The 26,458-nt window shown below is 38.3% G+C and overlaps 1 protein-coding gene across 5 annotated transcripts in view; it reads left to right on the forward strand.

Annotated features, from left to right (window-relative positions):
* The window catches only part of DPP6 (dipeptidyl peptidase like 6), a 998,429-nt gene that overhangs the window by 650,549 nt on the left and 321,422 nt on the right, over positions 1–26,458 (forward strand). For all 5 annotated transcript variants that reach the window (XM_034965319.2, XM_034965317.3, XM_034965320.2 and 2 more), the window contains exon 5: positions 16,315–16,389. In XM_034965319.2, the coding sequence (XP_034821210.1) occupies positions 16,315–16,389 (75 nt within the window). The remainder of the gene's footprint in view (positions 1–16,314; positions 16,390–26,458) is intronic.

Here is a 26,458-nt window from a genome sequence, read left to right on the forward strand (position 1 = left end):
GTCTTCCAAGTATAATGAGGCAAAAGGGTATGCTGACAATCTTGAAGACATTTCTACTTTTATTTTATCAATAATTTAAAAACCAGCTTGTTTATTAAAGATTTACTTAAGTCATGTGAACTGGGAAAATATTTGTGTTTACTAATTTATGAATGCTCATTTATTTATGTTGATTTGGTACCAGGTAGACATAACATATAATACATCTAAGTAAGTGTAAACACATCTAAACATACACAAACACAAATAAAGATTTTACAGCTTTCATTTTAGAATTTTAGTTCTTTTTTTTTTTTTTTTTTTGAGACGAAGTTTTGCTCTTGTTGCCCAAGCTGGAGTGCAATGGCGCGATCTCGGCTCACTGCAACCTCCGTCTCCCAGGTTCAAGCGATTCACTGGCCTCAGCCTCCTAAATAGCTGGGATTACAGGCGAGTGCCACCATGCCCGGCTAATTTTTTGTATTTTTAGTAGAGACAGGGTTTCACCATACAAACTCACCAATTTATAAAAGACAGCTGGATCCAAGTTATATTTCTGACAAAATTGGGACCTATTCATATGGCTAAACTTTTTTTGCCCCTGTGGGTAATCTAATGAAAGCTGCAGACCAAAAGTTTGGGTAAAGCAGTTTCCATGTAAGTTTGATTTTTACAAACTTCTTTTACCATTTTTCATAAGTTTCACATGAGTTCAATTTTCAATGTTTACATTTTACCTAAAAACTGACCACATTCCATAACAAAGACAAAATCTCCAAGTAGTCTTGAAATAGTAACAAATCTGTCTTTTGTTTGCTGATCTTGTTTGATTAGCAAATGCAGGTGGGGAAAAATTTTTAGCAGTTTCTCTCTTTTTTGGGGAGGTGGCACTTTTTCCTTTCAGCCTTTGTAGCAGAAAAGGCAAAATTTTTGTGCTAGACACAGATAGATGATTGCTCTGAGCTCAAGATTCTGACTTATTAGACCTGAGGGCCTAACTTTTCTAAACATTTATCTTTTTCTTTTAGATTATTAATTGTTCAATTAAGCATTTCATTTTAATACGAGTGGCTGAATCTATTTTACCAATGCCAGTGGAAGATCGGGATCATAAATGGTCTGGCAAAGCTTACAATAAATCAATTGGTATCATTCATTAGTTTCAGTTTAGAAAAAAACTTGTTGGATCTGTATTTTTATCATCTCAGTAATTTCATTCTCATGCTGTAGTCCTTCCATTTGCTCCTTTTGTTCCAAATTCATACATTTCCCTCTTTTGAGAGAGAAGGAAATGTGTGCATTGTGAAATTCCAAAAATCTCTGCCTAAGAAATGTATGGGAGCTGAGGGAACAAGCAGAGAAGGATGAGGAATGAGGAGCAGTTGGAGGTGAAAGGGACAAAGTCTCTGAAGTCTTTTTCATGGCAGAGATAGTTGCAAATATCCTTTTGTTTACCTCTTGAATGGAGGCAATTTTTTCTTTCAAAATTTCTTATGGAAGCTTCTAGGTGCTATTGGAAGTAAGTCTTCCATTCAATTTGTCTAATTCTAAATCCAGCTTTTTCCAATTGTGTGCCCAAGTAAATCATTTTAGGCGTTTCAAAGGGTCCCCATTTTGGGTGTTGCTGCTTATGACCATGCCAAGTTAGGTGGATCCACTTATCTAAGCACTTGCAGGTAAAAGGACCAAAAGTATTGTGCATAAAACCAGCTGGTGTTGATTAGAGGCAGCGCACTGTCAGTCTCAGAAGACCTGCTTTCCATCGTGATTGTTTTCAGTGAGACCAGCTATGTAGTGGAGCAAAAGTGCCCCTCATGCCATCACTAAGGAAAAGTGCTTTTGCCCCAAACCTCCAGGGAAAAATTCACAGAGCTATTTTACCCTGCCCTAAAATTCAACAAAAACCCTTACCTTGAATTGGTAAGAGGGATAATCGTTCTGAGAAAGACATTGTATTTTCTAGCCAAGGAGAAAGCCAGCTTCAAAAAAAATCACAACTTTGACCAAGACGGGAAGTTTGTTGATTTCAGGAAGAACTCATCTGTACCACCCAGCAGGGACATCCAAGCTCACAATGAGTTTGTTGCCAGGATCTGCGTGAAGGTTGGAAGCTGTGCTGGATGGTCCAGGGAGGTCACTCCAAAGCCTACTGGCTACACCACAATGTTGACAGAAATTAAGGCTGAAATAATGTGATAAAAGGTGTATTGGAAGCCAAATGTGAGGATCAGCCCAGGAAGACACATCAACAAAGTCAGGAGTGTTCTAGAGTCTTTAACAAGTTGGAAGGCTTTTATAAGAAAGCTTAAGAGAAGGGAGGGGACTCCTCATATCTGAGTTGTCCTTTTCATTGGAGGGTATTATACAGGGCTTATAATCATTGGCTACCGATTGCAACATACAGGCTGAAATGTCTATATGCAAGAAAATTAGTAAAACTTCTTGATTCAGAAACAGATCAGCATTTTTTCAATGTCAGTAGGTCATACAAATAATCAGCCACATCAACAATTTGAGGAACTCAAGGTAAGATTCTTTACTCAGGGACAAGATGTCACCTTCCCCCAGGTGGGTTAGAATTTTTGAGCTGGTTAGAATTTAAAGCCACCGTGCTTTAGGAAAATAACTGTAACCAATAAGAAAGGGGTTTGTAGAAGGTAAAGATTATAAACAAAACATCGACAGTGGCTTGCTTCAAGTCCAGGTGAATGTGATGGAGGTCTTAAATTAAGGCAATGGCTTTGAAGACACAGGAGAAGTTGGTTTAAGTTACATCACAGGAGTAGAATTGATAACACTTGGCTTCACTTTGTGTACAGGCAGATGGGATTAAACAATAGTCTATGTTGTCTGGGGTTTTTCAAGACTTGCTCATGGGTGGGGAGATGTCAAATTCAGAAACTGAAATGGGGAGAGAAACAGATTGTGAAGTAGAAAACCAAAGCCACTTTGAGGAATAAGCTACTGCAAGGTATATGCAGAGTTCATTAACTAATAGTTGATATTTTGAGTGCTTATGGTGTGACTAAAGAATCCTAAACACTCTACATTCATTATCTTACTTAACCAAAATCGTTAGGAACTCTGTGAGCTTCAGTACTTTATTATTATTTTAAAACTCAGAAAAAAGAGGTTAAAAAACCTTTTACTAAGTCACACAGCTGATAGCTGATAGTCCTGAGAGCTGAACTCAGCTTTGTCTAGTTCCAAACTAAATTATTTCTAGACTGCATACATAATCCAGCTGTAGCCTTGGTCGCTGCAGTTATAAGATGGGGCTGAGGCCGCCATTCCATTACTGAGAAGGAAACCACCGCTTCAAACACTGTGTTCATATCTCTGAGTCCATCATTACATATCATGTGGTTACTCCTGGAGGCCACTACATTTGCCCTAAAATGAAGACTAGAGATGCAAAACATTGAGTCAGTTTAGCCTAATGCCAAAAAAAAAAAAACAAAAAGTGCTGACACAGCTGAGTCCTGGGGAACGATCTGTTTCAAGGTTAGAGAGAACCGAGCTGTAAACCATCTGGACGCTTTTTCGATGTGGCTATTTAATCATCTTTCCACTCTGCTCTATAGCATCTATGTTTTCAGGTTTTCTCTGACTCAGTAAATGCAGTGCTGGGAGCAGCACCTGAGTCTGTCTGATTCAAAATTAAATTATTCTTAGGTGAATTCAGGGCCCAGAGGCAGGCTGTGGCCACTATCATTAACACTATCGCCAGGCCCAAGGAAGGGAGAATACAATCATCTATTTATGTTAAATTTGATGTGTGCACCCACAGAGTTGCACATAGCATCCTCCTGTAACAATCTTTTCAGTATTTGTCTTTTGTTGATCATTACTCATCTTGTATATTTAGGGTTTTTTTTATTATGAGTTTCATGAGGAGGTTGTATTCAAAAAAGCCTCTGGGTATATTTATGCTTTCTACTATTCATTTCCCTTCCATTACTTGACAAATTGGGGGCATTCTATCATTTTATATCTCTTTCTTCCCTAACAACCACCTTTTCTTCTCTGGATTTATTATCACATATGTATTTATCTACTACAGGAAAAACAAACCAATCCTTTAGATATGTATCTCCTCAGAAACATGCCTAGAATTTTATATAAATGGGATCATCATACATGTAGACCAATATTTTTAAAGTCAGCATAATGTTATTTAAAATTGTGTTATTGATATAACTGGTAGCCCCAGATAATGCAAAAGGTGAAATACTGTATATACCCATCTCTCTACTAAGTATAAAAGTTATGAGCAAAATATTAACAAGTGGAGTTCAGCTGTGTACCAAAATCATAATATGCTAAAGTCAGGTTTAATGATTACAACAGCATTTAAATATCAGGAAATCAATCAACAATTTATTAGAACTACAAAATGATAGAAAAATCCTTATGATTAAGTCGCTAGGTGCTGAAAAAGGGATCTGATAAAGTTTATCAACAGCTCCTAATAAAAACCCTTGCTAATGTAAGAATAAATAATTGCTTAAATATGCTAAAGGTTGTTTACCAAGAACCAACCATCAGTGAAAACCATCCTAAATGACAAACAATAAAACCATTTCAATTATAGTCAGGTATCAGGCAAGAATACTCACCATCACCATTAATATTTAATATGTTCTTGAAGAAAGTGCAACCAAACCAAATGATTAAAATAAGAACTAGAAAATAGAAGAAAAAAAGACAACTTTTTTCTCATAATAGAATTTTATTTCTGAAAAACCTAACATATATTAGTTTTCATATACACCATGGAATACTATGCAGCCATAAAAAATGATGAGTTCATGTCCTTTGTAGGGACATGGATGAAGCTGGAAACCATCATTCCCAGCAAACTGTCTCAAGGACAAAAAACCAAACACCACATGTTCTCACTCATAGGTGGGAATTGAACAACGAGAACACATGGACACAGGAAGGGGAACATCACACACCGGCGACTGTTGTGGGGTGGGGGGAGGGGGGACGGATAGCATTAGGAGATATACCTAATGTTAAATGACGAGTTAATGGGTGCAGCACACCAACATGGCACGTGTATACATATGTAACAAACCTGCATGTTGCACACATGTACCCTAAAACTTAAAGTATAATAATAATAAAATAAAATTTAAAAAAATCCAAATGTCAAAAAAAACCTAATAAGAACATATCTTAATATGGCTAAATACAAGAAATATATTATGAAATCAATAGCTTTTCTCTTCACCAATATAAATACCTTGAAGTGAAAATGGAAAAAATATTCCATTCACAATAAGAACAAAAATATAAAAAGACTTCAAATAAATCTGACATGAGCTCCAGAAGATTGAACAAAGCAAACTATAAGATCTTGTTAGAAATTTGAAAACATTAAAAAAATTGTATAATATTAAATAAGAAAACAATATTTAAAATGTTAATTATTTGAAAGTTGATATCAAACTTTAACACAATCCTAATTAGAACTCTGAAACTGCTTTAGTGTAAACATTTTGCAAAATGATCTTGGTTGTCATATATAAGAATGAACACCTTTGTGTAGCCATGAAGCATTTCAAAATGCATAGTAATGTATACTCTTTTACCTGCAGTGAAAACACACAAGAATGACGTTATATTCAACTCAATGACAATAATAGCTAACACTTTGAATACTTATTATGTACCAGGTATTGTAATTACTTTATTAAATTTGTGTATCAAGTATGAGGTAGGTACAAATATTATCTACACTTTACAGAGGCACAAAAAATTGAGAAATTTTCAGCATCTCTCATAGTGAATGGTATAAACAGGATATGAATCACAGTCTGTCTGAATCCACAGTCCAAGCTTAAAACTATCAAATTTTCCATAGAAGTAGCAAAGAGAGTGCTGAAAAACTGGAGAATTTGAAAGAAGCTTCCAACATAAACGAGTATTTGACATGAGAAACACTAGGGATAGGGTGACACACTTAGAACACAGTGCTGGCGTAACTAACTCTTCATCTACAAAGACGTAATGTAAGTCTCATTGTACAAATACACAAAATTACGTTCCAATTGGATTAAAGGCTTAAATGTTTTTAAAAGTCTATAATTTGGTTTCATAAAAAGAGAGAAATTTTTAATCAAAATAGGAAATCCTGAAGCTATAAAAGATAGCCATATTTAATTTGCCATATAACATTTTAAATTTTAATTTTAAAAAAGGCAAAATTAGTAGACAAATAATGGAAAATATTTACAATCCAGGTAACAAGTAAAAGGAGTGTATCTACAACTGATAAGGAATTCTTCCAAATTGAGCACAAAAAGACAAATAAATAATAGAAAATGAACAAAAATATTTTAGAATTAGCTCAATCAAGCCTGAAACCAAGGCCTGCTTTGTTTGGGAAATTGATTCATAGAGCAAACGTTCAGGAATGTGTTAGATGTTTTTTGCATTCATTATTGGCACTTGGTGAGAAGGTAGACCTACAGCTCAAAATTTGTACAACTGCTACAGGATCCCTTGAATTTGTAACAGGGCCACTCGTTCTGAGAAAGACATTATATTTTCTAGCCAAGGAGAAAGCCAGCTTCAAAAAATCACAACTTCGACCAAGACGGGAAGTTTGTTGATTTCAGGAAGAACTCATCTGTAGCACCCATCGGGGCATCCAAGCTTATCCACTAGATAAGTGGAGCCACCTCACCTGTCATGGTCACAAGCAGCAAATTCCAAAATGGAGACTGGGGTGGTCAGAAATGCCTGGAATCACACCTAACCATGGCAGTGGTGAGTTTCTCAAAGAGAAAACAAATTCTCACTGTCTCCGGCAGCATCATTAGCAATTGACCCTCCATCAAGGAATGTGACCCGGACTAATTTCTAAGTGTAAAAATTGCATTCTTTGCTGGTTTCTTTTGGTGTTATTGCATATCAGCCCCATTGTTGCCACCCTTGTAACAGCTGAGGATGTAATCATTCATTTCTTCAGCAAACATCTAGGGAGCATCTCTATTATAACCCAGTCACTGTTAGGCACTGGGAATAGAACTGTGGCAAAACAAACTAAAATTTGCTTCTTGGCATCTGGTCCTGGCCATGAGACTATAAGAGGATTGGAATTACCCTCCTAACATAAACAACTATAAAATGGGATAAAATGTGGAGGAAAAAATCAGTTTTCATGTATTGGACAGCAGGCAGTGCACAGCTGTGATCTCCGAGAAAAGAAAAACAAATGAATGAACCATGCCATCCTGTGGGCTTTCTGCGTGAATGCTGTACTGCAGCACGAAGGGGAAAAATTCAAGACCTGCAGTCTTGCCAAGTTAAGAAGACAGAAGTCAGAGTTCAAGAAAAGAAGATGGCTACAGTTTATGAGACAGAGTACCCAAAAGGGGGAAACTAGAGAATACTCACAAAATCTATTTAAGTAATTCCTTTTAATGGCAAAACCACAATTACTTTATTATTATTATTATACTTTAAGTTCTGGGGTACATGTGCAGAATGTGTAGGTTTGTTACATAGGTATACACGTGCCACAGTGGTTTGCTGCACCCATCAACCCGTCACCTACATTAGGGATTTCTCCTAATGCTATCCCTCCCTTTACCCCTCCACCCCCCCACAGGCCCCAGTATATGATGTTCCCCTCCCTGTGTCCATGTGTTCTCAATGTTGAACCCCCACTTATGAGTAAGAACATGCAGTGTTTGAAAAACCACAATTACTTTTGCACCAGCCTAATACATAGATTTCCCTTTGAGACCTCGGTTAATTATTGACCTTTATATGTGAATAATGAAACACCAAAAGGCAGAACAAAATAAAACTCCAAGGAAATAACAATTACAGAACTCTGTTAGATGAAGTATTCCCAGAGCTCATATATTGTCAGGAATTATTTAAGTTTCTTCTAACCGTGAGACATTAAACAGAGACCCCAGGAAAGTAGTTTCTTAGGATGAGGTTCAATTAGCACTCAAATATAGTCATGTGTCACATAATGGCATCTTAGTCAACAATGGATGTAGGACATTGGTCCCCTAAGATTATAATATCATATTTTTATTGTATCTTTTTTATGTTTAGGTATTTTTAGATATACAAAAATTACCACTGTGTTACAACTATCTACAGTATTCAGTAGAGTAACATGCTGTACAGGTTTGGAGCCTTGGAGCAATAGGCTATGCCATATGGCCTAGGTGTGGAGTAGGCTGTACCATCTAGGTTCGTGTAAGTACTTTCTGTGATGTTTGCACAATGGCACAACCGCCCAATGATACATTTCTCAGAACATATCAGATATATTGTTAAGTGATGCATGACTAATGGCCACTATGGAATAACCCTTAAAACATCTTTTTTAAAAACCTTGAATAAGTCAGGTTAATCCACAAATAATTAATTGCCTGTCATAAAAAGTCCAATATTCTTTGAAGGAAAACAAAAAGTCCTAAATTCAACAAGAGAGAATTAAAAATATCTGGTGTTAATTTAAAAATAAAACATGATATATGCAAAGGAGCAGGGAAATGTGACTCATAATGGGGAGAAATATCAGTTGATAGAAACAGAACTGCTGATAACAAAGATAAGGGAATTAGCAGAAAAACACATTAAAACTGCTAAGATAAATGTATTCCAAACGCTCAAGGCTATAAGGAAAACCATGAACATGATGATAAGAGAAATTAAAGATTATAAGACACCCAGATAAAATTTCTAGAGATTAAAAAAAAATAAAAATTCTCTAGATGAACAGCAGGTTAGATACCACAGAAGAAAAAAAAAAAAACTCCTAAATTGTAAGCAGTAGCAATAGAAAACTATTTAAAACCAAGAACAAAGAGAAACTTAAAAAAAAAAAAGCCTGAACAGCATGTCAATAAGCTGTCGGACAGTATAAAGTAGACTAATATACCTGTCATTAAAGTTCCAGAAAGCGAAGAGAGAAAAGAAAACAAACTTTTGAAGAAATAATGACTGAATTTCTTCCAAATTTGGTAAAGAACTCAATAAACTCCATAAAGAAAATAATAACAAAGAATATGATAATCAAGTTACTTAAGATGAGTGACAAATAGAACATCTTAATGGCAGCCAAAGGAGTGAGACATGTTTGGAAGAACAAACCTAAGAAAACAGCTGACTCTTCAACAGAGGTGCTGCGAGCCGGAGGACATTGGAATGAGATCATTTAAAGTGCTGGGAGGCATAAAACACTGTCAATCTAGAATTCTACACACCACAGAAATATCTCTCAAAAATAAACATTAAGAATTTGTATAGGCCCAGCTACTTAAGAGGCTGAGGCAGAAGGATCCCTTGAGTCTAGGAGTTTATGGCTGCAGTCAATGATCATACCACTGCACCCCAGCCTGGGCAACAGAATGAGACCTTTTTCTCTTAAAAAAAATTATATATATAAAGATAAATATATATATAAAGATATAGATATATAAAAAGATATATATAAAGATATAGATATATATAAAGATATATATTTTCAGAGAAAATCAGACAGTATTTATTGGCCATAAACCTATACTATGAGAAACTTAAGGGAAGTTCTTTGGAGTAAGAAAAATTACACCAGATGAAAAGTTACATCTACGTGACAGAAGGAGGTGTGCCAGGAATGATAAATGTTGTCAACATATGGCTAGGTTTTGGGTGGAAATTTTTGTAGAATTAGTTAACTAGTTCTTTAAAATATCCTTCCTTTTCTCAAAGGGTCCTTTAAATATAATAAAATATGTCCAGCTCCTCTGAATGTAATCTCATGTAAGACTTCTGTCTGAACCTTTGTCCTGCTCTAAACACTGACATGGAAAGTGAAAATATAAACACATAAAACCTTTGGAACATGTTAGAACTTTCTTGGACAATAGTGGCAATAATACATCTGATCTAATATAGGGTGGACTATAACTGACAGTTAAAAGGACAGATTTCCTATATCATTATGCCTAGAAGCTCCCCTTAATACTCCTGGAGGATTTTAAATTTTGTTTAAAAGGAAAGATCCAATTATAAGCTATCTATGTTATCTAATTTTAACATAAAGACATAGATTAAAATTAAGTGAATTTTAAGGCTGGGCATGGTGGCTCATGCCTGTAATCCCATCACTTTGGAAGGCTGAGACTGGCAGATTACCTGAGGTCAGAATTCGAGACCAACCTGGCCAACATTGTGAAACCACATCTCTGCTAAAAATATAAAAGTTAACCAGGTATGTTGGTGGGCGCCTGTTATCCCAGCAGCTCGGGAGGCTGAGGCGGGACAATCGCTTGAACCCAGGATGCAGAGGTTGCAGTGAACTGAGATCATGCCACTGCACTCCAGCCTGGGTGACAGAGTGAGACTCCGTCTTAAAAAAAAAAAAAAAATTAAATGGATTTTAAGAGATATACCATCCAAACCCTAGTCAATGAAAATCTTGAATGGCTATATTAATATTAGATAAAATAGACAACAAGGAATATTACCAGAAATAAGAAATATTTCATAATGATAAAGGAGTAAGTTTATTAAGAAGACTTAAGAATCCTAAAGATGTATGCAGCTAGCATTGAGCTACAATATTTGAAGCAATAATTGGTTGAACCAAAAGAAGAAATAGACAAATCCATAATTAAAGTTGTAGATCCCAACAATCCTCTCTGAGTAATTGATAGACTATGTAAAAACATTTAATAAGGATACGGAAGTCTTGAAAACACTATTAACCAAGTCAACCGAATTGACATTTGTGCATCACACCACTCATCAATAGAAAAATGCATATTCCTCTGAGTGCACGTGAAACGTTCACCAGAGTAGATTATATGCTGGGCCATTAAACAAGTCTCAATATATTTCAAAGGATGGAAATTACACAAAGTATGTTCTTTAACAGAAACAAACTAGAAATCAATACCAGAAAAAATATCTGGAATATATCTTGATAATTGGAAATTGAACAACATATTTCTAAATAACAAATCAGCCAAAGAAGAAACTGAATGTATTTTAAGTAAATGAAAATAAAAGCAATAATATCAAAATTTACGGTATGCAACAAAGCAATACTTAAAGGGGAATTTATATCTTTACCTGTTCATATTAGATCTCAGCTTTCACTTTGAAAAATTACAAAAAAAGATTTAAAACCCCAAGTACACAGAAGAAAAGTAATAAAAGAGCAGAAATCAACTACATAGAAAACAGAAAAATGTTAGAAAAAATGACCAGCTGGTTTTTGGAAAAGATCAATAAAATCAATCAAGAGCAAAGATAATGGGAAAAAAAATCAGACACCAAGCAAACATATTAATAATTTGGACAATATAAATGAAACAGAAAAGTCCTTGAAAGGCAGAAAGTATTACAGTTCACCAGTTAAGAAATAAGTAACCTGAATACCTGGATGTTGGTGTAATAAATTGAATTCGTAGTTTAAAAGCCCCACATATTAAAATTCAAGGCCCAAATTGATTCACTTGATCAATTCTACCAAACATTTATGTAAGAAATAGTACCAATTCTGCACAAACTTATTAGACAAATAGAAGAGGAGGAAGATATATTTCCAAAGTCCATTTCTTAGGGCAGTATTACCCTGAAATGAAAACCAAACAAAGAAGTTAAAAGAAAATAAAACCACAGATGACATTCCTTCATGAACACAGATGCAAAAATCCTCAACAAAATATTAGCAAATTGAGTCCAACAATATATAAAAAGGGGTAATACATCATGGTCGAATAGCTTATCCCAGCATGCAAGGTTGGTTTAACATTAGAAATCAAACAATGTAATTTACCATATTGACAGATTAAGACTAAAAAAGCAAAATAACATAATCATCTCAATAAATGCAGAAAAAGCATTTGAGAAAATTAAACATACATTCATTATAAAAACTCTGAGCAAACTAGAAATAGACAGGAATATCTTCAACCTGATAAAAGATATCTATTAAAAATACCATAAATATCATACTCAATGGAGAAGAATGAAGGCTTTATCCTCAAGATTAGGGAAAAAAGCAAGGCTGTTCACTCTGACTACTTCTACTCAGCATTATACTAGCAGTTCTCTAGAGTGCAATAAGGCAACCAAAAGCAATAAAAAGTGTCTAGATAGAAAAGAAAGGAAATACCTATATACATAGGAAATATGATTTTGTAGAAAATTCTAAGAAATATACAGAAAATATCTACCAGAACAAATAATTACATGTATCAATGCTACAGAAAATAAGGTCAGGATACCCAAATGAATTTTGCATATTAGCAATAAACAATTAGATATTTAAATTAAAATATACATGTACTTTTATATGTACAAAGCATCAATTATAGTACATCCTTGGGAATAAATTTACAAAATATGGGCAAAATCTGTATTCTGAAAACTGCAAAACATTGCTGAGAGAAATTAAAGATTAAAACCATCTTCCTTTCAAGGTGTTTACACTCTAATGAAGAAAGCAGGCAATATTTAAGATAAATAGGTTAAAAAATATAAAATATGTATTAATATGATTAGACCTAGAGAAACAAATCAGAGAAAGGGGTATAAAAAGTCAGAGGCAAGGCGGTTAATATCTAGATATATTAGCTATTGAAGGACATGGAAGGCCTCACTTAGAAGGTGACTTGAGATAAAAGCCAAAAGAAATGAAAGGTCGAGAGCATTTCAGGCAGAAGAAAGAGGAATTGCAAAGGCCTTGAGAATGGCATGTGCCTGGCTTGCTTTAGGATGGACAGAGACTGGCGTGGCTGCAGTGAAGCAGATGGGACTGAGGGGAGAATACTGGGAGATGGATGCAGAGAGCTAAGAGGGAACTAGGTCCAGCAGGGCTGCCTGGTCCGTCAGGACTTTGGCTTTTCCCACAGGTGAGATGGGAAGCTGTGGGAGGGTTTCCCAGGGGAGCGATGTGATTTGCATATTTGAGAGATGGCCCTGGCCGCCTGGGAAAGCAGGTAGAAGGCCACTGCAGTACCTCAGGAAAGAATGCACATACCTTAGACAAGGGTAATGGTGGTGGGAAAGAGAAGAAATGGTTCCAAACCTATTTTGAAGGTAAACCAGTGGTATTTTCTGACCACCTAGATGTAGGGTGTGTAAAACAGAGGGAAAGAGAAAAGATAGCCAAGAGTTTGACCTAACAACCAAGCTAATGGGGTTGCCACTATCTGAGAAGAGGAAAAAGGTTACAGGAGCTGGAGGTGTGGGAGTGGAGTAGAAGGGGCTCAGCTTATTCCCATTGACTTGAGGTGTCCATTTGACACTCAAGTACAGATGTCAGGGAGGCAGTTGGCCAGACAAGCCTGAAGTTCAAGGTCAGGTCCAGTGTGGGTTCAGGTGGTCTGGGCTGGAGACATGAATGTTGGAATCCTCAGCCAGACTGCACATGGTTTTTAGAACCATGAGACTGGATAACACCACCTAGGAAGTGAGGAGATCCAAATATCAATCCTTGAGCACTCCAACATTCAGAGCTCAAGAAAACAAGGAGAAGCACAAAATAGCATGAAAAGAACCAGCGAGGGAGGTAGGAGAAAAGCAGGTGATGAGTGTCCGGGAAGCCAGGTACAGTCAGGGCTTCGAGGAGTAGAGAGACTGGTCATCTGTGTCAAGTAAGAGGACAGCTGAGAAATTATGACATTTAGCAAAGTGAGTCTCTGATAACCTTGAGAAGAGTAATTGTGGTTGAGTGGTGGGGGTGAGAGCATGACAGGCAGGAGTTTAAGAATGAATAGGAGGAGAAAAATGGAAGCATGGAGAATATTTTCAAGGGGAAGTAGACAGACAGTTTTCTAAAGATAAAATCAACATTGTCTAAAACGTGGATAGTAAGGATCAAATGTATCCATAAGCAGGGAAACAAAAACTAATGAGGCATATTTACATCTACAGGAGGGTCAAAATTGAAGAAAAAACACCTTATGCTTCCAGAGAAGGGAAGAAAACATGCATTCATACATCTGTAGTGGGAGTGCACATTCCAAAAACATTTTTGAAAAAGAATTTGGCAATACCTATTTAATTTTAAAATTTGTAAATTGTTCACTTCACCCGTGGATATCTATTCTATACAAAAATGTGAAAACCACACATATATCAACAAAGACATAGATTGGGATCTTCATTACAACATTGTTTATAGAAAGAGCTCACTAGAAATGCTTATAATCTATCCTCATTATTCACAGCTTCTATATTTCCAAATTCACCCATGTGATAAAGTGTACCTGTGAGCCCCAAGGTGATAATCACAGCACTTTTGCCATCGTTCTCAGGCATAGTGGCAAAAGATTCGAGTTGTCCAATGTTGGCATTCCCAACTGCAGCAGAACAAAGCACTATTCTGCTTTCTCGTTTCAACTTTCATGCTGTGAACAACTGTCCTTTTCTGTTGTTCTATTTGGTGCTCCATTTTTTTGCATGTTTGTACCTTACACTGGTGATCTCACTGTTGAAAGTGGGTCCCAGGCATAGTGCTGAAGTACTGTATAGTATCACTAAGGGCAAGAAGGCTGTGAACGCCTTATGGAGAAAATGTATCTTTGAGATAAGCTTTGCTTAGGCACAACTCATGCGTTGTTGGCCATGAGTCCGATGTTTATGAATCAACAATATATATTCAATAAGGTGTCCTTAAAAAGAAAGACACATAAAACAAGGTTATCTATTGATCATTTGACTAAAATGTTTTGGCTAGAGGTTCAAAGGAACCTAACGTTGAGTCTCTTCTAGAAGCAATGGTTCAGTATCCACTAGTTGCACATGAACTAGTGTTCATGATGACTTTATAGAACAAAGCAACCATAAATAACAGGAATGAATTGTCTCCCTTTGTTGAGAATTGTGTGAGTAAATTAAAGTATATCCCAAGGTGTGCACCATGCAATATTATGAACTCATTAAAGATCACTACTCAATCAAAGGAACCCAAGTCCTTGGAGTCATTTCCTTAAGGTACTGTTGCATGAGAAAACTAAGGTGCAGAGGAGCATAGTATGATGTCACTTTTTTTTTTTCTTTTGGAGATGGAGTGTCGCTCTTGTCACCCAGGCTGGAGTGCAATGGCGCGATCTCGGTCCGCCACAACCTCTGCCATCCAGGTTCAAGTGATTCTCCTGCCTCGGCCTCCTGAGTAGCTGGGATTACAGGCACGCACCACCATACCCAGCTAATTTTGTAATTTTAGTGGAGACAGAGTTTCTCCATATTGGTCAGGCTGGTCTCGAACTCCCGACCTCAGGTGATCCACCCGCCTCGGCCTCCCAAAGTGCTGGGATTACAGGCGTGAGCCACCGTGCCCAGCCAATGTGATGTCATTTCTAACCTTTGTCATCTCTCTCTGTGATTTCATGTGGTTGCCTGAGCATGCATAGAGTGATGTCCACCAAGTCAGCAATGTGGGCTCTGGGGGTGGGTGTGGGTATCTGTGGAGCAATGTGCTTGCAGTGCAGAGGGCAGGGGCAATTAAAAGAAAACAGCACAGTTGATGGTATTTATGTGGGATGATGTTTGTACTATGAAGAAATTTGAAGGAAAAAGTCACAGTTAGTCTTCTATGTACTGACTTGTAGGGATGCCCATGTTGGAAAAAGAGCAAGTTGCAAAATAATGTGTACAATGTGATTCTATTCTAGTAACAACTCTGCTTATTATATGTGTCTTAGAATTAGTGAGAAAAAGGTTTCTAAAAATATCAAGAGGTTGAGAGTTTTGTAGAAAAGTTTGCTTTTTAACGCTTATTTCTTTTTCTTTTCTTGCTCTCTCTTTTTTTTTTTCTGAGATGGAATTTCACTCTTGTTGCCCAGGCTGGAGTGCAATGGCCCAATCTTGGCTAACTGCAACCTCTGCCTCCCAGGTTCAAGCGATTTTCATGCCTCAGCCTCCCAAGTATCTGAGTCTACAGGCATGCACTACCACACCTAGCTAATTTTGTATTTTTTTCTTTTTTAGTAGGGATGGGGTTTCACCATGTTGGCCAGGCTGGTCTTGAACTCCTGACCTCAGGTGATCCACCTACCTCGGCCTCCCAAAGTGCTGGGATTACAGGTGTGAGCCAGTACACCCAGCCTTTAATGCTTATTTATATTGGCTTGTCTCAGTAAGTCCAATAAGTATGTTTTGTTGAAATTTGAAAAAAAATACAAATAAAATGTGAAAAAACATCCATTAGCTAAATATTATTCAGCTAACAAAGAAAGGATATAGCCATTTTAATAGCTAATTAATTTTGAAAATAGCACCAGCAGATACAATTTTATTATAAGATTCTGACTTGTTATATGTAATGCTTTAAAATTCTTTGTCTATTTTTTCTTTTAGGAATCATTAAGAGCCATCAGATATGAAATATCTCCAGATAGAGAGTATGCACTTTTTTCATACAATGTGGAACCCGTGAGTATTATCCTTTACTGCCTACAAAAGAATTGTTTCTTTATTCTAATATCTCATTAAGTATATTTCCTTGACTCTTCTATACTTAGTGATCTTTGAATCCAGAAATATTTTGTACATCCTGGAAGTCTCTTTTGCATATCATACTGCCACCTAGGAGAGAGGAAAGGTATAAATATCTGCTTGGCAGGGGAAAAAAGTCACATACTTTAGAGGCTCTTTCATAGACTTTTCTTAGGAGGATGGTAAGAACTTGTCTCTTCATAGACACAAATCTTGCCCTTTTGTGCAATTATTTTTCTGGCTGTTTTCTCAGTGAAATAATAGATTTTATCCTAAGAACAAAAAGCAACTGCCAGGTTCTCCTTAAACTGAAATAATATGTTAATTATCTCCTGGTCATCATAGTGTTCTAGTGAAGACCTGAGGCTATCACTTCCATTATTTAAATGCCTATTTTTAGCACTTCCTGTATATATGAGCCTCCCATAAAATTTCACCAGAATTTTCTGTAAAATCTCACTGTGTTTTAGTAGCAGTGTAAAACTTCCTAGGCCAGGATCTTCCTTCTTCTTCTTGTTTTTTCATTTGACATGCTCATATTTCAAATTTCATTTTGGCTCTTTAATTTTAAATAGCTGGAAGGTGAAGTTTATTTGTATAAGTGGAGAGGATGTTCAGTTTACAAGAGATAAGCAACTTTGGAAATGTGTGTTTTAAGAACTTTCCTCTCTGGCAAATAAGATATAGAGTCTACTACTGCCTCCCTGGCATTTCTGAGACCATTTGAAATAGAGTTTCCTGGTGCTTCTGTGAGGTGTAATGACTCCTGCATTTTAATTCAGGTCAGAATGGCTCTGTGGTGAGTTTGAGAGAATCTTTTCTGGCATGAGACAGTCAAGCTTTTTGGTTTATATCCACTGGGAAAGCTGGGGTATTGGTTTGTATGAAGATGCAAGTTCAATTCTGAATTCTTAAACTTTCTTTTAGAAGTTGATTGGACAACTAGATTACTGGAGATTTCAACTTTATTCTTCCAACTGTAGATTTTTTTGGACTCTGTTTCAGTCTTCCATTTTTCTATTTTGAAATGTCCATTCTATAAAGGTTTTCATTTTTTCCATCCAAATTCTTTGAAACAATGGGGCATCTTTGTCTCTGATTGGGATCAGTTGGTGAACTTGACATTCTAAAAGGCTTGGGACTCTGCCTTACCTAGACACAGCCTTAAACTTGCCTCTTTCAGCCTCAGGCACCTGGGTGTGATGTTCACGGATCATAGACCATTTCAGCTTCCTTCATCACCCTTGAAAACCACCAAAAATATAATCTCCACACCTGTATAAAAGAAAAATGTTAGCAGATATTTGAAAGCCTTACATGGATGTGTTCTGGTTTGCCCCAGGAGGCACAGCTAACACCTGAGTGAGAAAAGCCTAGAAAGACAAATTGATTTCAGGTTATCTTCCTAGAGAATCTTTAATCATCGGAGCACCCCAACAGTGGGATGGAGGTAATGAGCATTCCGTTCCCAGAAGCCTCAAAACAAAGTGAGGTATTGTTCTCCGGAATGTGACAGAGGGGTTCCCGCAGCCGTGTGATTGGAAGAGGTGTGCTCTCGTCAGTGGTGCTGTGGTTCTGTGCATGATACAATTCTCCACCACTTTCTTCGGCTTCCCAGCGCTCTGGAAGAGTGCCCTGGGATCCCATTGAACCAGAAACCATTTTGATAAAGATCATTTTGCCAAAGATGAGTCTTCACCATGTGGAGCACTGGCTGTAAACAGGAACCTTGAAATAACCCTTTCTCACTGGGCAGTATCTGTCGGTGTTTGGAGTAAGACTCTTCAGTTTGTCTTCTCAACTGAAGGAAAACCTAGAAAGTTTGAAGTGTATTTACAGAACTATAAAAATGATAAAATTGAAAATGTAAAAAGTCTATAGAAACAGATATTTTAAGTTGAATAAAATAAGTAATCCTTAATAGTTTTCAGCACTGAGCAGTTACTGTATACATGACTATTCAAGCAAGTATTCTCTGTTCTTCTGGTGGAAAAATTATAAGGGAAATTATAACCTATAGGTTATAAGTAGTGTGTCTTCTCTCTGAACTCCTTAGCGCTATACCAAGATACAATCCCAGTTCTTGAAATTCTATCAAATCCACAAAATATGTAATAAAAGGATTACATATGGGATTCTGCATGAGAATTTGGAGTTAGATGTTAGGAAGATCTTCCTAACTAGATAAACTAAAATGTAAGTAATTTTAGAAAAGGGAGGGGTGAATTTCAAAGGAAGAGTCTAGGTCTGTGATTCTGGAATAAGTGGAATAGACCAGGACTTCCTAATCAGTATTTAGTATCAGTAATTGTTATTGCTAGTATTGTATTAATAGTATAATCAGTTAAAAATATTATATTATCCATTGGTATTCTTTAAAAACAATTAAAGATTCCATATTCAAATACATTTGAGAACTCTAGTTAAACAGATAAGTTTCTTGAAGTTCCTGATATTCTCATGTTGGTTACATAGTACTTCCCAAGTGGGTATTACAACATGTGATTCCAATCTAGTTATAATGAAACTAGAATTTGTTATTTGGATTCATGCTCAACATGTGTGTATCTCAAAGGCAGCTAGTGTAACTTGTTTATATGAACCAACTCAACTTTTCATTAAAAAGACTATCATAAAATTGTTTTAGTGTAAACCAACGTCGGATTACTGGATATCTTTCATTTATTTCAGTATGTTTCATTTGCAATAAAATTTTGGTATATTGGGTTACCACTGCACTAAAAAAAAAAAAATCCTACTATCCTACATTTCGTCAGGATAATTATAATCTCTTCAATCTCTGCTTCTCTTTGTTGCCTGCCCAAAGATTCTGGACTTGGAAGTCAAATAATCATAGGTTCAAGGGCTCATTCCGATGCTCACCAGCTATGTTTGCTTGAGCAACCCACTGAGCCTGATGCACTGCATCTTGGAGCCGTCTTCCTGGGAGACCCTGGGCTTCTGTTTCTCAGTGGTGAAGGGTGACCCAATGAATGTCAGCTCTCCTACACTTCCAGGGTATATGTGTTTGAGCACAGAGTAGTTCCGTATGTATACCCAGGGCCAGATTTAAGGCTCTATCCAATTTCATTGGAATGGAGTTGATGGATGCCTACATGAAATCAGCTGTCTTGGCAGTGGCTCAAGTAGAAGTGAGTAAGAGCTTTCCAGCACAGCATGGGTGGTAAGAGAAATGAGTAAACAGATCATTAAGGAGTTTAGACACAAATAGTACAGCAACATCCTGAGAATAAGAGTTGAAGGAAAGATGTTTAAGTTTAATTTTTAGAATATGCATTGGGTATCTCTTCTTCTCATTTATTCAGACTAATTGCAATGTTATATCATTTCCCAGTTGTTTGGCATAGACTAATTTAATTTGTCCATTTTTATATTGTCAGATACTCAAAGACAGGGACAGGTCTTTTTATCTCCTATCTGTCCCCACCCCAGAGGACCCAGCACAGGGTCATCTGTGTACATTTAGTACTGAGCAAATATATTCGTGGTGTATCTTCTCTCCGAACCCCTTAGCACTATACCAAGATACAATCCAAGTTCTTGAAATTCTATCAAATCCACAAAATATGTAATAAAAGGAAAATACCTCAGTTGTGAAATATCCTAATAACGTTCCATGTTTATTCTAGAAATGTGGGATCATGCTAATTAGCATGCTTTTTCCTACTAAACTCTTCTAATATTACTAAATGTATAGCTTGGCTAGCATCCTTGAACATACACAAGTTAGCTCATCTTAACTATGCCAACCCTATGTTTTTTTGAGAGCTTTAAAAGTAGCCTTTAAAAAGGTGTTTGAAATATCAATTATCAAGTAAATTTGAGAAACAGCAAACCCAATTTTCCATTTTTTCAAGCTTCAGACACCTATAGGTTATAAGTAGTGCATCTGGAATGTTGAAAATAATAAACAGTATTGTGTTTGTATTTATGTGGCACCAGCATTATAGTTTGCAATGTGTGCTTATTTACACCATCTTATTTTATCTCAAAAGATCATTCCTGTTCCAAAGAGACAACATGTGCTAAATGAGTTTTATTTTATTTTATACATAAAATTTCATAACATTTCTCAGTGTACAATTCCTGAATATTCTCTTGAAACTAAGTTAGACATTGGAGAAATAGCAATTTTTTATTTTTAATTTGAAAACTGCATTAACTATACTAATAAAGAAAAATTGCCTTAAAACAAATGTATCTAATTAGAGCAGCCATGCTTTTTTATATTGAGATATATTTGACAAATATGAAACATTTCCAAATCTCTTTGGGGAGAGGGAAAAAGAATGTAAAATGCATTATCTAAGATCATTTAAAAATATTAATACTTTTTCCTACTAAACTATTTTAATTTTACTAAATGTATAGCTTGGCTAGCATCCTTGAACATACACAAATTAGCTCATCTTAACTATGCCAACCCTATGTATTATTGAGAGCCTAAAAAGTAGCCTAGTATTAATATCTTAGATCATTTAAAAATATTAATTTCAAAGAGCTAAGAGAAAAATATTCTTCCTTGAAGAATCATTTCTGAAAGAGTCACTGAAGATTTGTGAGGAATTTCATTGCAATATTTAAAGGAGTTAGTTGAAATGATTGTTCTTAGTCAGATCATTGCCAGTGGAATATCATTCTGGTCCAAAATCTGGTCAGATTTTAAGATTTTTTTCCTAAAATCCCAATCACACAGTCATTCAGTCAGTAAAATGGGTTGATACACTGATCTGTTTATAAACTGTTCATATAACTGAAACACATAAACCGATCCATTTTAGTTACTTGCCACTGCATAGCAAATTATCCCCAAACAAGCAGCTTAAGACAAACAACATGTATCATCCCAGTTTCTGCTGGTCAGAAATCTGGGCTCAAGTTAGCAGGATCCTTGCACTCAGGGTCTTCTATAAAGAAGACTGTGGTCAAGGTGACATCCGGGCTGCAGTTGCATCTGAGAGTTCACCTGGGTAGGAGTCTGCTTCCAAGCTCACGGCGTGGGTGTTGACAGGGCCCAAATGCCATCCTTAGAGATGGGTTCTGCTCAGTCCTGGGAGAAGATGGTTTGCTGCTGAGCTTTTCATGGCAGGAATTGGAAGCAGTTTTCATATATGATAAATTTCTACTATTTTCCTGCCATCGTGGTGAGTTGATAGAGCCCATTTTGCTCTCTAAGGGACTGTGAAATTTATAATTCATATAAAGCTTGAAGAACACCCTGACGTGGATAATCCTGATCAAACCTGCTTGGTGAGGTGAACCCCAACTATATCCCAGAATCTTCTATGCACCCATCTGGTCGAGTTACCTATTTATCTATATCTTAATTAATTTTAAAAAATAACTTGAGGCTTTATAAATGTAATATAAGGGATTGGGCTATAAATTATTGAACCCATATTGTGGACTAAATTATAACTACTGGAAACCAATTCAGGTAATTCTGAGTATACGAGTTTCTTTTTTTTTCTTTTCTTTTTCTTTTTTTTTTTTTTGGTGGTGTCTCACTCTGTTGCCCAGGCTGGAGTGCAGTGGCGTGATCTCGACTCACTGCAACCTCCTCATCCCAGGTTCAAGAGATTCTCCTACCTCAGCCTTCTGAGTAGCTGGCATTACAGGCACCTGCCACCACACATGGCTAATTTTTTTTTTTTTTTTTTGAGACAGAGTCTCACTCTGTCACCTAGGCCAGAGTGCAGTGGCACGATCTCAGCTCACTGCAACCTCCACCTCCCAGGTTCAAGTGATTCTCCTCCCTCAGCCTCCCAAGTGGCTGGGATTATGGGCATGCACCACCACACCTGGCTAATTTTTGTATTTTTGGTATAGACAGGGTTTCACCATGTTGGTTAGGCTGGTCTCAAACTCCTTACCTCATTTGATCCACCCGCCTTGGCCTCCCAAAATGCTGGGGTTACAGGGGTGAGCCACCACACCTGGCCAATTCTGAGTATATGAGTTTCTATGTTGCAAGAAATATAGCTATTGTTATAATATAGTTCTGATGTTTACTGCCATCCCTTCTTCATTACAAGAAGGGATGAAATCTTTGTCCAGGAGTGGCTAAGGGAATTGTGTTTCTTGATTCTCGTGCCCTTGGACTGGTTCTTTCTGCACTATCTACAGAGCCTTTCCTGGGCCCACCTCTGGGAACCAGTTGATCCAAGCGTTTTCTGCTGGACGAAGGCCTTGCACATTCTCATGTTTGGGGGCTGCTATGCAGAATTGCTATCTGTCTCCCTCTGCAGTGGCCTCAGAGGGCAAACTGAAGAGCAGGGCCTGCGTGTGCCATTTCTACCACGCCTGCTGCCCTTTCTGCATCAGCCCAGTAGCTGCTGCAGCAGCAGGAGGCGAGTCTCACCTTCAGCACGTTCTCCTTCTGAGAAGGTGGTGGATGAACAGCCTGTCCACCACCCACTGAGACCAGAAGCTGCCCCTTCACTGCCTGGAAGTGCATCCTGCACCCATCAGCATCACTCCAAGCCCTTTTATCCCGGGATGAATTCCCGTGTCTCAATCCCAACCATCTTTCCTTTGCGACTGAATTTATAAATAATGGTCCAGATTGTTTTGTCAGCATCCTGCCTGACATGTTACTCTTAGCCGATATAAGGCCAACTTCTCCGTGACTCTTACTACATGAGATTATCAAAAATGGTCATCACTGATTTTTGAAATGTGTGTTTTCACATAGCTCTTAGCACAATGCGTGCAGTTTCATAATACTGTGAAAATCAAATCATATATCCACATTCTTGGGAAACTGTTTAAAGGCTAAGCCTGTGTAAGCAGTGTAAGATAATGCTGATGTGGGCTCCTGTCCCTTGTAGACTGCTGCCTCCTGTTGTGAATCTGACCAGCAGCCTCAGAGGAAAGAGATTGTTTCTGTTGTGGAAGGCCACTGGGTGCTGTTGGTTTCCATCTGTTTTTGAAATTATAGATTTTTGGGGTGTTTTGTAGTTGTATTGTTTTGACACAGAACTGGCTCAAAACTAACAATTATTTTCTTGTTTGTTTTTTATTTTTATTTTTACTCAGGTTTTGGAGCTAAATGTAAAAGCACAAGCTTAGGCATAGAAAAAATGTAGCCCAAACAATGGTTCTTTTCTCAACAAAATGCAAACTTTGTTAAGGTAATGCTGTGCGTGTGTGTGTGTGGGGGGGGGTCTGTGTGTGTGGCGTGTGTGTATGTGTGTGGTGTGGTGTGTGTGTATGTGTGTGTGGTTTGTGTGTGGTATGTGTATATGTGTGTGTTGTGTGTGTATGTGGTGTGTGTATGTGTGTGGTGTGTGTATGGTGTGTGTATGTGTGGTGTGTATATGTATGGTGTGTATGTGTGTGGTGTGTGTGTGGTACATGCATATGTGTGTGGTGTGGTGTGTATGTGGTGTGTGTATGTGTGGTGTGGTGTATATGTGTGGTGTGTATTTGTGTGGTGTGGTGTGTGTGTGGTATGTGTATAAGTGTGTGGTGTGTGTGTATGTGTGTGGGGGGTGTGAGTTTGGGGTGTATGTGTGTGGTGTGTGTGGTGTGTGCGTGTGTGGTGTGTGTGGTGTAGTGTTTATGTGTGTGTGGTGTGTGGTATATGTATATGTGTGTGGTGTGTGTGTATGTGTGCGGTGGGTGTATGTGTGTGGTGTGTTTATGTGTGTTGTGTGTGTGGTGTGTGTATATGTGTGTGGTGCATATGTGTGTATATGTGTTGTGTGTGTGTTGTGTGTGTGATGTTTGTGTGGTGTGTGTGGGGTGTACGTGTGTGGTGTGTGTGGTGTGTGTGTTTGTGTGTTCTGTGTGTGTGGTGTGTGTATGTGTGGTGTGCGTGTGTGTACGTGGTGTGTGTGTGTGTGATGTGTGTTTTTGTGTGGTGTGTGGTGTGGTGTGTGTGTATATGTGTGGGGTGTGTGTGTGGGTGTGTGTGTGGTGTGTGTATGTGTGTGGTGTGTGTGTGGTGTGTTTGGTGTGTTGTGTGTGTATGTGTGTGATGTGTGTGGTGTGTATGCTGTTTGTGTGTGTGTGGTGTGTGTGTGGTATGTGTATGTGTGTGTGGTCCGTATGTGTGTGTGGGGTGTATGTGTGTGGTGTATGTGTGTGTGTGATGTGTATGTGTGTGGTGTCTGGTGTGTGTGTGGTGTGGTGTGTATGTGTGTGTGGGTGTGTGGTGTGTGTGATGTTTGTGTGGTGTGTGTGTGGTGTATATGTGGTATGTGTATGTGTGTGGGGGGTGTATGTGTGTGGTGTGTGTATGTGTATGTGGTGTATGTGTGTGTGGTGTGTGTGTTTGATGTGTGTGTATGTGTGTGATGTGTGTGTAGTGTGTGTGGTGTTTGTGTATATGTGTGTGGTGTGTGTGGGGTGTATGTGTGTGGTGTGTGTATGTGTGTGTGGTATGTGTGTATGTGTGTGAGCGGGTGTATGTGGTGTGTGTGTGTGGTGTGTGTGTTTGTGTGGTGTGTGTGGTGTGTGTGTGGTGTGGTGTGTGTATGTGCGTGGTGTATGTGGTGTATGTGGTGTTTGTGTCTGTGGTGTGTGTGTGGTGTATTTGTGTGTGGTGTGTGTATGTGTGTGAGCGGGTGTATGTGTGTGGTGTGTGTATGTGTGTGGTGTGTGTGTTTGTGTGGTGTGTGTGGTGTGTTTTTGTGTGGTGTGTGTGTATGTGTGTGGTGTGTGTGGTGTGTGTATGTGGTGTTTGTGTATGTGGTGTGTGTGTGGTGTGTATGTGGTATGTGTATGTGTGTGTGGTGTGTGGTGTGTGTCTGTGTGTGTTTGTGTGTGTAGTGTGTGTGTGTGTGTTGTTCTGGCTAGTGGGGGAATTGGAGGATTTTACTTACCTGCAGCATTCCTGCGGATCTACAGGTTTTGAGGTTTCAGGATCGATTCTTTTGTGTATAGTTTTTGCAGAGCATGTGAAATATTTATTTGTCTCATGCAGGGCTACAAAAAGAGGTTTTGCACACATCCCCAGACAGGGGGAAGTCCTAATGAGACCATGCATGCCGGGCCGGCCTGCAGTGGAGGGGTTGTCATAAGTGGCAGTTTGTGTCCGTGATTTGAGGAGCACAGAAAACACCTCCCCTACCATCACCCCACACAGGGACACCGCTGTGAGTCGCCTTCTAATTGGTCTCTCTGCTTCTCCCGTGCCCCCATCCCGCTGGTCTGCACAGCGTGGCCACAGTGATCTTTTGACAGGTAAATCAGGGCGCATCTCTGTCTGTCTCCACCGCTGCATAGTAGTGATGGACGCTCACTCCCTGCAGAGGCCCGAGGCCAGGAGACCTGACCCCACACTCCACACTCTGCCCAACCACGATGACCTTTCTGTGTAACTCAGTGCTCCTGAGTCCCTTCCAAATTCAGGGCCTTTGAACTCATGGTGCCTTCTCCCCCGAGAACATTCAGACCTATAGGGAAACACACATGCCTTTTGTAGTAGAAAGGGAGGAAATAGCTGAAAATGTAGGTAGCTTTGTTTCTAGGCCTAGTGAAAGAATCACTGAGTTCCTTTCAATGCATTATTTTATTATTCCCCCCAAATTTTGAGATACGGTCACTTGTTGAGAGTGATGGTGGAGGAGTGGGCCAGTTTGAGGGAGTGTGATCTGGAGACAGAATGCAAGAGCGGTCTCAGCAGGCCGGGCACAGCCCCTGTGGATGGATGCACGGGAAATACCAGGCTCTTGGGGGAGGAGGCTGCTCGCTATCTCCCATGAGTATTCAGCACCCACGGCCTGCACGGAGACCCTGGTAGGTGTCCCCTGGGGCTAGGAATTTGGCAAGTAAGAGAGATCAGGTATTTTCAGAGGAGTGATGATTGCCACAGGCCTCAGAAACACCGGGTCTGGGAAGAGTGAAGCCAAGAGGAGCCAGAGGTAGAAAATGGTGTTGATGGATTAGTAGTGTTGAGTTGGGTCAGAAGTCCAAGGTGGTGGGGTAACTTGTGCAAAGGCAGTGGAAGGGTATAGTGGGGATATCAGAAGGTAAGTGC

This window comes from Pan paniscus, chromosome 6 (assembly GCF_029289425.2).
Source record: "Pan paniscus chromosome 6, NHGRI_mPanPan1-v2.0_pri, whole genome shotgun sequence".
In the NCBI taxonomy this organism is placed as follows: domain Eukaryota; kingdom Metazoa; phylum Chordata; class Mammalia; order Primates; family Hominidae; genus Pan; species Pan paniscus.